The following is a 15,681-nucleotide window of genomic DNA, read 5'->3' on the forward strand; positions in this document are numbered from 1 at the left end:
ATTGGCTGTCAGTTGAAATTTGGTTGGTGTATTAAAATTATTATAAAAAACAGAATTATTATATGTTAAATAAGGATTTAATCCCAGTAACCTTGCATGCCAGATGAAAAGTCTAGAATATATATATATATATATATATATATATATATATATATATATATATATATATATATATTTTTTTTTTTTTTTTTTTTTTTTTTTTTTTTTTTATTAATGTATTATCTTTGATGGGGCACCAACTGAGTCAGGACTATCACTTGTGGGACCTCAAATAGCCTATTTGGTACTACCTCTGGGTGTTCCCTGTTTGGATTATTTATAAGAACTCTTTTTGTCTAAAAATACTCATTGAACTAGTGGTCTCCTATCAGTCTGTACAGTAGGTCCATTAGGAAAAATATAGTCTAATTCTTGAATGCAGTAATTCCCCAGTAGAGTTAACAGCAGCACCTTTGTTCATTTGTTGCTAAGGAAGCATTGCCTGTTGTGCAGGAAAGAGGGATAGCAGTTTCCTGTTATGAAAAGAGGGTTTTAAAGAGCTGCTTTCCTCCAATCAGGCAACAGATGAGCAAAAAAGGAAGCCTGGCCAAAAGCATTTAGAGTAAACTGTTTTAGAACCTGTTTTAAGGAACATTTGTTTGCCCAAATCTTTGATAGGCTACCAACAAAATTACTGCATTTTTATGTTTTTACGTAGTATTTTTATAGCTACAATAAAGCAGGGCACAGTTAACGTAATGTTAAATATTCTGATTCAAGCCACCTTTATATGCTGTAAATCTAAATCAAATGACAATGTGGTGATCCAAACCCACCTTGATTAGAAATTTCGAGTAATTTTTTATTATACTGTATTGTATTTTTTTCTGTGAGAGCAAGACATTGTTTAAAATAGCCTATCCTCTATTAGGGACACTGAAACATACCGTCTCGTGACAGCAAAAGAGCAGCTGTTTGTGAAAGTGCTGTACGCCACTGATGGTTATTGGCTTTAGATGTTTTTCTCTGAGGTTTCGGTCATCGATCCTTGTATTCCCGTGAGGGAGACTCGCTGTACCTCCTCAGGAAGCGCGCGGAAAACACCTTCAGTCTCCACGCTCAGACCGGAGCGCGAGCGCATCTCTCTCATTCCTTCAGGCGGGAAGCGCGCGGTCCAGAAAAGACCTGCTGCAACATTTGATATTTTTTGGAAGCACTCCGTCGAATAAGTGATGAAGTGTTCACTGTTTACCTCTCATGCTTTATGACAAATGCCACTGGAATAAGTTCACCTCTGGATATTACTGGTCATACTGTTGCTTTGGCGGAATATCAAGGAATAATGTGGAAATATTTCAGATGCCATGGTGGATGACATCCGACAATGAACGCCGGTATGAAAAAAAAATAGTCCTGTGTAAACTTTTCAGTATTGTTAAATTATGTGACTTTTTAGAATGTGAAACTTAAGGATAGTCAGCAGCCAGATCTGTCCACAGTTTTGCGGGGTATTTTATAAATGCATACATTATACGTTACTGTAAAAAAGTATATGGAATTAAGAAGTAACTGACATAAGAATATATATATATATATATATATATATATATATATATATATATATATATATATATATATATATATATATATATATATATATATATATATATATATTCAGATGCAAAGGCTCTAATGAGATTTTTTTTAGGCTCGTATGTTTAGGTTCAGTAATTTTACTCTAATGGCAATGTAGAGGTCATTTTCTATGCAATTAAAGTGAAATATCTGAACAAAAATATAGGAGTCTGATGAAAATGCTCATTTTAGAAGAAAAATTCAAACAGCACTTATAGGCTTTTGCATCTAAACTCTTTATATATGTGTGTGTATATATATATATATATAGCTAGGCTCTTCATTTATGTTCATTTCATTTGTCCTGTTTGCTTTCAGCTGGTAGGACTAAATTAGCAAAGCACTTTACAGCCCGTATCTGAGATTATGTAGCTACTGATGGCTTTGCACAGTGAAGTTTATTTCTGCCTTTATTCCTCCCATTGTGTTTAGCCACTTGTTTTAAGTGAATTCTTGTTGCATAATTCATATCCTGTTATTTTGCCAAGGGGACCTTAGTTGGGATGTTGATGTTTCTCTTTTTATTGTTCTTTAAACGCACTGAAACGACCTTTTCAGCAAAAGAAAAAAAAAATTAGCCTCCAGTCTGGGGGGTTTTGTCTGGGTGGGATTTATCACTGGAGAGTGAATCATAGGAAGTCTGAAGAGAAGGAAGTGTATTTGTGTTGTGCAAAACTGCGCTCTTGTAGAAAAAACGGGGAGGGGGTTCATGGAGAAGACATGGTGCACTGTTAATATCCTTCCCCTTTGCAATTCCTGTCCGCAGTCCTTCCAGGAGAGTCTGCTGGAATAGTTAATAAGTCATGTCAGCAAACATCTTAGCAGGGTGAGCACCAAGTGCATGGTGAGTTTAATAGGACGTGCGTCAAGGCAGGTAGCAAATAACAGGAAAAGACAAGGAGTAAATGAGTTTTGTTAAGAAAAAGGGTGTGTTTCACCAAAAACGACCTTCAGGTTAACCCTTTTTGAGAAGATGCACTTGGAAATCAATGGATGGGATCTAATTGGTTGTTATTATTTATTTTCATTGTTTATATATATATATATAAATGTGGAAATCTGTTTGGTGTGAATGGAGTGGGCATATAATCACTTAATTATGTTATAAGTTCAGAGGTTGCAGTTCATCAGTCAAATGATCAATGTAGACCAATCAGTATGCTACTTTAAAGGATCAGCTGATTTTATAATGGCATACTGTTAGTCACTTATTTCACTTATTTCTATTGCAAGGTCAAGGATATCCAGTTCAATAACTGTACTTTTTGTCTCTCTTTCTGTTTGCAGATTTTTAGAAGCAATTCCAAACTTATCAATCAAAGACAAAACCATTTGACTATAACTGAGTGTTCCACCCTGATGTCAAAGCCTTGTCCCTCCACCCGAGGTCCTAAACCTCCTGTGGCACCCAAACCAAGGCAAGCCTCTGAGGTGAGCCAGAGCATTGTGGGCAATGGGTACTTGACATCCTCTGATAGACTGGAGCTGAACCAAGATAATGAATCAGAAGTCATACAGGATGAAGCAGATGCATCCAGAGAAAACTGTACGGATGATGACGTGGACTTATCTGACAAAGAGTTTACTGTAAATTATGATACTAACCATGACACAAGTTGCTATAAGGAAATAGAGGAAGGATTACAAATGGCAGAGGATAAAACAGTGGGAGAGGATGATGGTAAAGTTCATCAAGCCACTGAAATAATGCATTCAGCCTCTTCAGATCTATTGGAAGTGGTTGATGAAAGTCTTGATTCAGCAAATGAGGACCACAGCAAAAACACTCATGATACCAAACCAGCTGAGAATGGAGAAGAAGCTTATAATGTACTTGAAGACACCTGTGCATTTTCTGAGCATGAGACACTCATTAAAGATCAGCCTGCAGTAGAATCTCAAAGTCTGTATGAGGAGATTGATGACCCATCATCAGACGGTTTTTATTGTGCCAATGATCAACATGAAGAGGACAATAAAACAGGTGCAAAATGTGTTCATGAGGCACCACAACAAGATGAGACTGGACTTTCTTCAAAATCTACAAACTGCAGTCAACCCTCACTATGTGAGGAATACCCTTATGATGTCATTGGAACACTGGATGACAACAGTACTTGGCAGGCTGAACGTGCTACCAAAGACCCATCTGGACGTTTCAGGTTTGCAGAGACAGAGGATGCATTTGAGCCCTACTCTGTCATAGAGGTTGTGCCGAGTGATTTGACGTGTACCTCTGATCCAGAAGCAAGATGCACTGATGATGAGTCCAGCAATGAGAAACCAGTAGACTCTGAGATTGCAACAGAGGGAACGTCAAACCAAGAGCCTTACTATGTATCATCTGACGATGTGGCAGAGTTAGAGGAGGAACAGGAGAAATTAGAAAACTGTGATTCTCAACCTGCTTCTGAGGGTCAAGAGATGGAAAAAAATGAAGAAGTGGATGACTATGCTGACATCAAAGACAATGATGGTGACGATCAGCAGGTGGAGTGTGTGTCGTCTGAAGATTACGTCGAGATAGGGGATGAAGATGAGCCAGTAAACATGGAGAGAAAAACCAAGTGCAAAAGTATAAGAGAACGATCGGCCAGAAGGGCACAAGCTGATTTGAGTCAGAGGAACAGCTGCCAGCCACGTCTCAGACTTTGCAACATTACTGTTCCTGCCGACTTGGATGTAGGCAGAACTCCAGAACTTACAAACCGTGTGGTTTTTGCCCACACCACAGAAGCATTTGAAGAGGACATCGAAGAGCTGGACTGTCATATTGTGCCTTTCTATGAGGACTCGGACACAGAAAGTGATGAACACATTTACGAGGAGGCTGGCTTCGACTCGGAGGGCGAGAATTTTATCTCACTGGACAGGAAGAGCGTTGTGACGAGATCTCGCTCGCTCTCTGGGAAAGTACCTGGATATGTTCCTGAGACTGTGCCTGAGGAGACGGGCACTGAGTACCAGTCTCACGACTACTACACTGTGGCCTTGGACCAGAATGGAGTTCCACATCCCAAGCTTTCAGATGAAACAGAGGCAAACTGTGTAATTCCCTCATTGAAGCCAAGGCGCTTTCTTCTTTCTCCTCGTTCGCTTTCTGTTGAGGGCAGAGATTTGCCGTTTTCAGGGCACTTTGAGGGTGAGAAATCTCCAAGAGAGGAATGCAGATTGCAAAAAAAAGATGACACACTTTCTTTGCCCTGTGTGATTACTTCCTCTGGAAGCTTCTCTCAAAGAAGTCACCAGTCCTCCAGTGGTGTGTCAACACCTACATCTCTAGTTGATATCCCACCACCCTTTGAGTTAGCTTACATAACTAAGAGGCCTGTAACCAAAAGCTCTCCATCACTTCTAATCCAACACGAATCTCCTGACAACCCCCAAAAGAAGAAGTCTTCATTTAAACGTTTCTTGGCTTTAAAATTTAAGAAAAAATCAGAAAACAAAGCACGTGGAGATGGCAGTGTCCGCTCCTCCAGGTCATCATCTGAATCTAGCCACCATGGGCCGATTCGAGTGCTGGAGCTTGATCGAAGGAGTACAAGTGGCTCCCCGCAGCTTCAGTCTCATGTGGGAAAGCCACAACGTAATTCAGAAATACCTACCACTTTTCTGCTTTACAAAGAGAGGCAAAGAAGGCAAGGTGCACCCAAGAGTTATAGCAACAGGGGTATAGCCAGAGTGGAGTCTTTTGAGGACCGCTCTCGGCCCCCCTTCATGCCCCTTCCCCTCACTAAACCACGCTCCATCTCCTTCCCAAGTGCAGATACTTCTGATTATGAAAATATTCCTGCAATGAACTCAGACTATGAGAATATACAGATTCCACATGGACGACCCACTCGGGCAGTCACTATTACAGAGTTCTTCGATGACCACAATCGGACATCAGCACCTGCCAATGAGAACGATGGCTATGTGGACATGAATAGCTTTGCAGGAATAGAATACAAGCCCACCACTCAAGAGCAAGACCCTGAAAGGTATTTTATACAACTATGTACTTAAAATGAACTTTTTTCACATTGGTAATCGTAAAAAGGATAAAAAAGGGATCTGAAACAAACTTTATTAGGAAGACGTATTTCTGCGTAAGTCGTTGAACTCTAGCATAAGATTGTCTAGAGAGTTATATTTTGAATGCTGAAAATCCTTCCTCTCAACACAATGGCAATACCATCACACAAGTCTGGAGGAAGTGCTGGCCAAAACAATGTTAACAGGAAGTTAGGCAAGTGTTTGGTCACTCTGATAGCTCAGCTTGTGACTCTCTCTATCTCAGAATACTTTCTGTAATCTTCCTGGCTGAGTAAACAAGACTTATTACAGATATTCTAGAATATATCATGAAATATTGGAGAGCTATAGATACAGTATACAGGCTACAACAAGATTTTGTCCACCATGATTGTGAAAGTGATGTTGCTTAATAACAACAACAACAATAATAATAATAATAATAATAAACAACTTAACATTTTAGACAAATTATGGCCCAGTTGTTTTTCCAATCAAAAATTGTAGCAAACAAAGCTAATGCAAGATCAACATGGCTGGAAAGCTACTAGCTGTTGTCTGAAGTAGTGTATAATTATGCAAGCTGACTTAACACTTCGGTGCCTTGTTGCACATGTAGTAGTGGAGCAGCCTGTGGCGTCGAGATTTATGGGTTGGAAAGATGGACTATGCTTGCAGGGTAGCTTATCTGATATTCTCATTTGCAGGATTTGATGGTACATTTGTTGGAGTACCCTATCTGTGTGAGAAAGGATACGATGCAATTGTTCAATGATACAAATAGTATGGTAAGAAAGTGGATTAAATGTTAGGGCTATTTTTCACCTTTATTGCAATGCTCTCACAGCCCGATGCAGGTGAGTGGAGGGGAATAGATGAGAAAACCAGGGAAAGCTTTCTGTCCTCTGGGTGAGCATTTTGGTAGCATGTAGTGTTATTAAACCAAATTCCCCATGTGTGTTTCTTTTATTGGGCTTTTGGGAGATTTACAGAGGTTTAAAGACAGATGACTTTCTGACCTTCTTTTGACTGTATGACCCTCTCTACTCTCAATTTGCCACCCTATAGTAACCATTAGAAACCTCTGCTCGATTACCTCCAGTGTAGTCAAAGACCCTGACTTTTTCAAGTGGCCTCTGGGTAGCTTTTAATCCGATTTTCAGACAAACACAAGGGAAATTTCCAAAGTTTATTGCTCATTCTGCATAAAAAGCTATTTTTCAAAATTTTGTTCAGAATGGGAAAAAAAACTATTTTTTATTGACACTTTAAAAAAAAAACGAAAATCCTAATACATGTCACTTGACATTAAATATTCACTTTCTTTAGATTTAAATTGTATAGATTATGCATATATTAAGCATTATGAATGTAAATTCGTAAAGCTCATCTGATAGTACAGATATCATGCTTTAATGCTAAGTTAATGTTTAGTTTAATGTTAATTTAAATAAAGTAATAGCTTGATATAGGTTCATGTGATTTTTTCCCCATGGAAACATTTGGAAGTTACCCTGGGCCATAGTCTTTAAACTTTAAAACTTTAAACATTCTCCATTATTCAGAGGATGATACTGGAGCCAGAGACCTTTTTCTGGTGACATTATTGACTCATTGTGTTGCTGTGCAATCTAACAGCATTGCATGTTTGCAAATGGGTCTATGTGTCTGCACCATTAGCCGCTCTGTGTCCCAAGAGAATCCTCCGTCACTGCTTGATGTTCTGTCTGTTTTTGTCATATTTTGAATGCTTGCAGAGAAAAATGTACATTGCCTCTTTGGTGGATGGAGACACAATGACAGTAAACTCTTGGTGATTGATTGCAGATGCATAAAAAATAATATTTTTTCATGCCTAAGCCAATCAGAAGAATGTCTTCTACTCATTGTTGATCCTAAAAGACATTGGGTAGTGTGAGAGAATGATTGAGGAAAGATGTAAAAGTCCTTCAGCACAATAGTGTTGTTGTTATAAATATCACTAGTGTGTTTAATATTGACTATGAAACCCCCTTTATTATGAAATATTTGTCTATTTAGATTCTGAATAATCATTATTTTGAAAATCATTTATGGGTCAAAGACAAAAAGTACAATAAGTGTAATGAAGCTTTTTTATATTATATTATTTTATATTATTACTTTGGCTCTTCGTTTTCATGGCACTTATAATATTAATATTATTCAATAGTTATAGAAAAGGAAAATTGCATCAAACATACAACAGATATAGCAGCAGCCACTGAATTGTTGTTCAATACATTAAAACTGTCCTGTTTAAGTAAATAGTTTTTCTGCACAAAATTAAATGTTTTTACAACGATTTACAATGTAAATGTAATTAAGTGTCTTGTCAGGCATATGTTCCACAACAATCAGTTTATATTATATTAAAAAACTAATTAGTTTTACCCAAATACTACTAACTACTTAACTTATTACTCAAACTTTGCTACTATACCATTTTGGCCATTTGGCAGCAAGATTTTAAATTTTGTATGGTAAATTATTTTATTTATATTTCAATATTCACAGGTCTGAATAAATATGTTGTTTACATTTTTACATAAATGACAGTGGAACATTATTTCACCCACAGTTGAATTTTTTTCTATTTTTATTCTAAATTATTTTTATTAATTTGAAACTTGCATTTAATGTGCTTTCTATGTATGTAAAATAACTTTTGTAAAATTTCTGTACATGCGGATTAAAATGTCTTTGGCCCTCATATAGAATTAAATAATCAGAATTTTCTATTCTATTCTATTCTATTCTATTCTATTCTATTCTATTCTATTATATTATATTATATTATATTATATTATATTATATTATATATTACTTTGGCTCTTCATTTTCATGGCACTTATAATATTATTATTATGCAATATTTATAGAATAGGAAAATTACAGCAAACATAGAATCAAACATAAAAAAGAGGAAAAGAGTTTGAGATATACTTCCAGATAACTTTGAAAATAAGAATATATTTTCATATACATTCATAGTGCCTTCTGCATTTTGATGCTCACAAAGCTGGGTGTGGATCTGGCCTGGTCTGGTCCGGTCCCAATTGGGCCTGGTGCCCAGGGCTTTCAGGTCATTGCCAGGTTATCCCAAGAGGGGACGCACCCAGCCAATGAGCCTCCATGCCGCTGTTTACAGGAAATGCAGGACAAGGGCGAGGGGACAGGGTCAGTGGGATGGGGTGGAGACAGGCAATACCGATCTCCCAGACTCCCCTGCGACCCAAACAACAAGGCAAGGTGTGGCAGTCAGGAAAGCAAGGCTACCACAAAGATGTTGTTGTCATCGTTCCCAGCTTTCTCCATCTCTTTTCTAATATTACAGTAAAAGTAGGGGCCAGTGTTTGACTAAAATAATATTTACAATGTAATTTACAATGTAAATACGTACACATTTGTCAGAAGGCTGATCGTCTGAACTAAATGTAACCATTTTTAAAGCAATATCTGGCATTAAAGATAACTTAAATGATTCTGAAATAATAACTAGATAAACAAAAAACCCATTTAGAAATGAATTAGACCCTTTTTGATCTGTTCGGAATCCCAGCAAACTAAAACCAAATAAGAATATGCATCTCTCGGTTCACACATGCTCTTCTTCACTCTCTCCTCATCTGCATTCAAATACGTTTTGTTAAATGAAGTCTGGTAATGGAGTCATCTCAGCGATGCTTATCTTCTATAATAGCACTATTACACAGATTCAGACAGAGAAAGGCTGGGGTTTCTAATGTATATTTTATTATCAAGAGTTTAAATCAATTGAATTACATATAACAAGCCTCGGGGAAGCTTCAGGCAGTAGGACATATAGGTCTGTTATAGGAAATCATTGCACTCTCTCAGTAATTTTCTGTAGTAAATTTAGCTCATGGCTACCTTAAAGCAAACAGCTTAGAGAAGTACTTTGCTCCATAATTGCTTCTCATAAATGGTAATGTTGAAGTGTCAGGAGCATTGTGTAAATTGTCACTTTTGGCAGATGGAGAGATTATGTACAGTAGGATTGATTTTCTGAAATTTCCTTTTTTGTTTGTTAAATTAGTATTTTATTACATACTCATGTATATATTCATATTGATTCATTTGTTTTACTGGACTATTTTTATTTATTAGATTATTTTGTTGTATTATTTTATTGTTGTGTTGTGACAATCCAGATGTGTTCATAAAAAATAGCACATCTTTGTTTGATCCTGGGGAGTTACATATTGGTAGTTTCAGTTTGAATTTATTTGAAAGTTGTTTCAGATGAAAGAAGAAGCTTGTTTCGTCTTATGCTAACCATCATTCCAATTTCACTGAAAATGGAGTCCTCAGCTGGTGAAATCGCTGAAGATTGTAGTGACGTCCTGCCAGAAGGCTCCTACATGCTTCACCTGGGGCCTCTAAACGAACTGTCACCTTTGCTCGCCCAGTTCAGCTGGCTATGAGCAATGATGAGCAATTTCCACTTCCAGCTGCAGACATTGTGTATGTGCAGCGTACATTGTCCTTGAGTAGTATGACACCCAGCTGGGCACCTCTAAACCTTTTGTACATTGACAATATGCAAACACACTAACTTTAATCATTTTGAAGTTTGATTCTGTTTAACAATTTTTTGACACCACTAATGCAAAAGACAGAAGAGTTGCTAATGCCTGTAGATAAGTGTAAGCACAAACACACTCCCTTAAATGTGCAGTTGAATGTATCCTCCACAGTATATAAGCAGCTTCATGTGCACATTTGCATATCCTCAGGGCTATCTTTTTTTTTTTTAAGTGCTCACCACAGGATAACCAAGCCAGCCCTTCATGCCCAACCGTAAATGTCCTCGCAATCTGGCCCCAGCCATCCGTGTTACTACTGTAAGGAGGAGCAGGAGAAAAAAAAATGAATTGTTCTCACCAGGTCTTGTTTAAATGAAGAGGGGGAATTTGTTTCTCCTTGGCAAAGGGTAATTTCTGCTCGGCTAGACACCAAAGTGCCCTCTAATATAAAACATTGTGCTTTGAGAGGGTTTGTTCCGTTGTTTTTGATATGGAGAGTCTGGCTGATTTGTGATGTTTGCCACATGCAGTGTTCTGATAACTGTTTAGTTTCTCTTCTGGGGTCTGTTAGTCACACCTATGGTAGTAGATTTTGTATCAGTAAAGATTAAAAATAAATCTACACATTATATTTAGGATTTTTAGCCTAGGATAAAGGCTGACATCAAAGTTTCTGTGAATGAATGATGTGCATGATCTCTAAAGAAGAGACTTATTAACCAACATATAAAAATGGTCCAAACATGGTCCCTTTCAAATTAAAAGTGTAAAATTTCCATAATGCAAAATGCTAAATCCTATAGGTTAAGTGTTTTGTGAAAGCCTACAGTACCTTACCCATAGTGATCATAGTACATTTAACTCTCTTTCATGTTTCATCTATTCACAGTGCCTACACTGAGCCATTCCCTGTTTGTTCTGTGTCTGCCACTGTGTCCAATGAAGAAGACCATGGACACACATCTGAGGAAGAGGACGGTTCTGGAGACCACTGTCATGACCGACAGGTCAGCTCTTGCAAATATTCTGATGTCAGAGCTTGCTAGTCTATAGTGTTACATACACAAAAATCAAGGTTCAAAGGTTTGGGGTCAATAAAATAATTATTGAAAAAAAATAAGCATTGCATAAATAATGTTATAAAAGATGTTATTTTAAATAAATGCTGTTATTTTAAAATTTCTATTATTCAAATAATCGTGAAAAAGATTAAGCAGATTAACTGTTTAAGAATACAATTTTTGAGAATAAAATCAGCATATTACAATGATTCCTGAATGATTATGTGACGACTAGAGCCATGGCTGCTGAAAATTCAGCTTTGCATCACAGGAATAAATAATATTTTAAAATATATTAAAATATAATTATTTGTTTTCAAATTTGTAATATAAATGCAGCCTTGGTAAGCACAAAATTTTTTGTGGGTCCCTGATATCAAAAACGCAATATTATAAACCACTCTGTTATAACACAGTAATAATGTCTTTATAATCTTACAATTTATGACTATGTATACACTTTTACTGTAGTACCTTTTCTAACCTTTACCTCTACTGTTACCCAAGTAATCACATTTTTGCATGCTAAAGTAGATAAAAACAAGGACCCTCCCTGTTAAACTGAAATTCCCTGTGTGTGCAGTTTTTGTGAGATCCAGGTTCATACGTCTCCTGGCAGTCAGTTTAGCGCTGTCGTGAGAGGCAGACCCCACCCCTTCCCTCTGCCACTGTAATATCAGCCAGGCCCCGGCCTTGTGACGCCTACTTCCTTGTTTTCTTCGTCTTTAAAAAGAAAAGAATATCTGGGAGTAACCTATCCCAGCCTGATTCCAGCATAACAACAAGCTGGAAACAAGCCAGCTTTATTATGGATTTTTATATGTGCATAAAAGTGACCCTAGCACAGATATGAAAGACTTCATTAAAATCTAAACATGGATACGTAATACATCAGTACTAGCAGTGAAGTCCCAGTCATGCAGTCATGTTCTCCTAAATATGTCCATTCAGTAGTAACACTCGTGTTCAGACAGCAGTGATTAGCTTGCAAATCAATGGTGGATTTGTGCTTGCCATGAACACAGCGTCTCATCCATAATGCATCTGTGCTCAAAGCGGCACGTCCAGGAAAGCTTTCTCATTTATGTTGTGCTTTAATGAAATAATCAGTCTTCTTTTGACAGGATTGTATGAGAAATTAGATCAGAACATCCATTCCTCTCTCACTCTGTCTCCATATGTGTCTAGCAATATATATATATTTATTTTTACCATGCTCTGTGACTGAACTGTGTATACTTGAACTCTTTAAACACTAGGTTTCTTCATTTATCTCTCATGACTTCTCTTATCTCTCATCTCTTTATTTTCTGTCACATTCAGATTGATGGCCGATCCAGAGCCTACTATGTTGCCAAAGACCTGGTGGACTCAGAAAGAGAGTGAGTGTTTGTCTCTGTCTGGATTTAAGCACATTCCAAATACAGTCCAGTTGTTTTTCATGTGATGTCCTTCAGGGATCTTCTTTATCCAGACCCTGTCCACATCTTTATCACTGTCTAGTCTTATTCAATCGACAGCTCCTCTGATATTCAAACTGACAGCCTATTACTGGACTGTCTGCCTAAAGATACCGCATTTCAGCAGCGGCTCAATGAGTTATTAAGTGTGAAGATTTATTAAATGTGATCCACTATCCAATCAAGCCTGCTTTTTCCCCATAAGCCCTTCAAATGTATTTGTTATGTATCAACTGGCTTCATTAATCAACTGTATATATGTTGGCATGACTTAGATGATCAGGAATATATCTGCTTGACAGAACTGAACAGCTGTTTTTGTTCTAAGTCTATTTGTTTTTATTTTTCTACTAACAGTAAATGTCATCTCTTTTTAATAATCCACAGACACGTGAAGGCTTTGAAGATTCTTCAGGAGGTATGAAAATCTTTTTTTTTTAATACATAATATTTATAGGTGACATTTTTGCATGTATTATCATTTGAGATTTTTCTTATTAATATTGATTGATAGTAATATTTTCATTTAGCATGGATGCATTAAATTGACCAAAAGTGGCTCTTAGAGAAAATAATTTTAAATGGAGTAAAGAAAAATATTAAAGGTGGGGTAAGTGATTTCTGGTAGCCAATGTTGATATTTCAAATCTCGGTGTCCAATCGCAGGCCTCCCCGCTACTTGAGTTCTCTCCAGTATTTGAATGCTAATCGTAAGCCTTTTTTTGTTCCGCTGATGTTTTCCTCTTTTGTATTTTTATCCGCCATATCTTTCTGCCATCGTTCAGCTCGGCCAATGTCCATCCTAAGCACTCTCTCATTCACATCATGAGTAGACACACCTCTTACTGACGATTGGCTACAAGTTCGTTTTCTAAAGCGTTTTTAAAATAATACATACCCCACCTTTAAGTAAGACAACCATTTTAATCATTGATAATATTAAGAAATGTTTATTGAGTACAAAATCAGCATATTTGAATGATTTCTTATGAATCATGTGGCACAGAAGACTGGAGTCAATTATGATAATATTTCACAATATTACAATTTTAGTTTTTTTGTGATCAAATAATTGCAGCCTCTGTGAGAAAACATTTAAACATCTTACCGACTCCAAACAGTAGTATAAATTAAGCATTTTTGTAGGTTTGCACAAATCTATGCAATATGATGGCTAGTCAATTTTCCCACACTGACAATCACTCTGGCTTTATTACAGAAGTTTATGTTTAGCAATGTGTAGACGTGCTTGTATTGTATTGGTATCCAAGACCTCTGTGGCTTAATGCTTCTGTGAGGTAGTTACTAGCATATTAAAGCCACTGAATCCATAAGCTCATCTCACTCAATTCTACCAATGTATACATCTCAGACAGGCATTAAAACAGTCCTCAGCCAATCAGTATGTGGCTCATCTGTTTTGCCCTTGATTATACTGACTTACACTGCGACCAGTGAAATTATGTTTATTAGTTTTATGAATGGAACATGAATGGTTCCTCAAGTCATGCATGTTGTTAAGAAGAGGTATGCTATTACTTATTTAAGAAAGCGGACAAGAACACTTTAGCGACAAAGCAATACTCTAGCAACCATCTAAAATACATAAGCAACCAGATAGCAACACCATGAAACCCTACCCTATCAGAATTCCAGTGAATTTTGCATGGGTAACACTCATGAATGAATGAATGCATTTTAAATGACATAACTTGTGTAAAACAGCTAGATTTGATTTCATGAGAAATGCAAAGGTCCTGTAAAAAGGCTCCTAAATTAGTCTTTTACTGAGGCTGTCACTACCTGTGTCTTCTGTCTCGGCAGCCAATTGCAAATGTACAAATATTCACTGCACCTTTATACACATAATTTTACACATACCTTGAGAGACACACTTAGGTGGGGGTTTACAAACCTTTATCAGTGTTGTTTCAGTAACTGAGACTTCCTGGCCTTGACAACCTTGTCTTGAAAAAGTCTGCCTGTGAGTGACGCAATACCTACGCACCAGGCTTTTGTTTGGGAATCTTCTCATGAGTCTCATCACTGGTAGACATAAAAACATGCCTGAACAACTTGTCAAGGTGTGTGAAGTGACTCTAATTCCCTCTGTTTTTGAGAGAGAGTCTATCAGTTTAAGACAAGACATATTACAAGTTAAGTCCTCAAAGTGATTTGTGTGAAAGTGTGAAGTGTGAAAGTGACATACAGCCAAGTATGGTGACCCATACTCATAATTCGTGTTCTGCATTTAACCCATCCAAAGTGCACACACCTGTATGTGTGTGTATATATATGTTTTATACATTTAGACATTAGTTGCACTCACTCCTTATATCTCAGTGTAGTGAAGACTTCAATGAATGCCTGGTAGAAGGAGAGTTTCACTGTGTATCTGAATGCATTGGCTTTTTGCACTGTACTTAATATTGCTTTGTCATGTAGTGTGTCCAGTTTAAGTTATCATTTGTTTTCATTAGCTCTTCTACTCTGACAGCCAAAGTGTCTTCGTACCTGGTTCCCCAGGGCTGCGCGCGTGTGTGTGTGTTATGTGTATGTGTGTGCATGGCTTGCAGGGTCCATGTGAGTGATGAGATTAGCCAGAAAAAAACTATAACCTATTGTTTTAAACATCGTCCTCTAGACTGTAACCTCATAACTAAATTTAGCACTTTTGTTTTCATGATTAATACAATATGTATCCCAGTTATCAAGTTGAGGCGGGGCTGAAGGAGCAATTTAACACAATCCAGTGGGAACTTTAGTTCTTCATATGGTGCACCTCATGTAAATTACTATACTTCATATTCACCGTATTAATTGCCTCATTTGAATAAAATAAGCCATAGTCAATAGAATCGCTGTCCTATTACCGACTAAAGAATGCTAATCATATACATGCCTGTGTGTCTTGTATGCATATGCTCTCTTGTATTATAGTAGAACTGTAATTATAGT

General features: G+C 37.1%; 1 protein-coding gene across 2 annotated transcripts in view; it reads left to right on the forward strand.

The window, feature by feature from the left end:
* The first annotated feature begins 548 nt into the window (after positions 1-548).
* Positions 549-15,681, forward strand: part of fgd5a (FYVE, RhoGEF and PH domain containing 5a) — a 36,115-nt gene continuing 20,982 nt past the window's right edge. The window contains exons 1-5 of one of the 2 annotated variants that reach the window (XM_052568810.1): positions 549-1,373; positions 2,902-5,600; positions 11,092-11,209; positions 12,587-12,645; positions 13,111-13,141. In XM_052568810.1, the coding sequence (XP_052424770.1) occupies positions 2,974-5,600; positions 11,092-11,209; positions 12,587-12,645; positions 13,111-13,141 (2,835 nt within the window). In that variant the 5' untranslated portion in view covers positions 549-1,373; positions 2,902-2,973. The remainder of the gene's footprint in view (positions 1,374-2,901; positions 5,601-11,091; positions 11,210-12,586; positions 12,646-13,110; positions 13,142-15,681) is intronic. The other variant, XM_052568809.1, reaches the window with a different exon arrangement.

This window comes from Carassius gibelio, chromosome B11, assembly GCF_023724105.1.
Source record: "Carassius gibelio isolate Cgi1373 ecotype wild population from Czech Republic chromosome B11, carGib1.2-hapl.c, whole genome shotgun sequence".
Lineage (NCBI taxonomy): Eukaryota > Metazoa > Chordata > Actinopteri > Cypriniformes > Cyprinidae > Carassius > Carassius gibelio.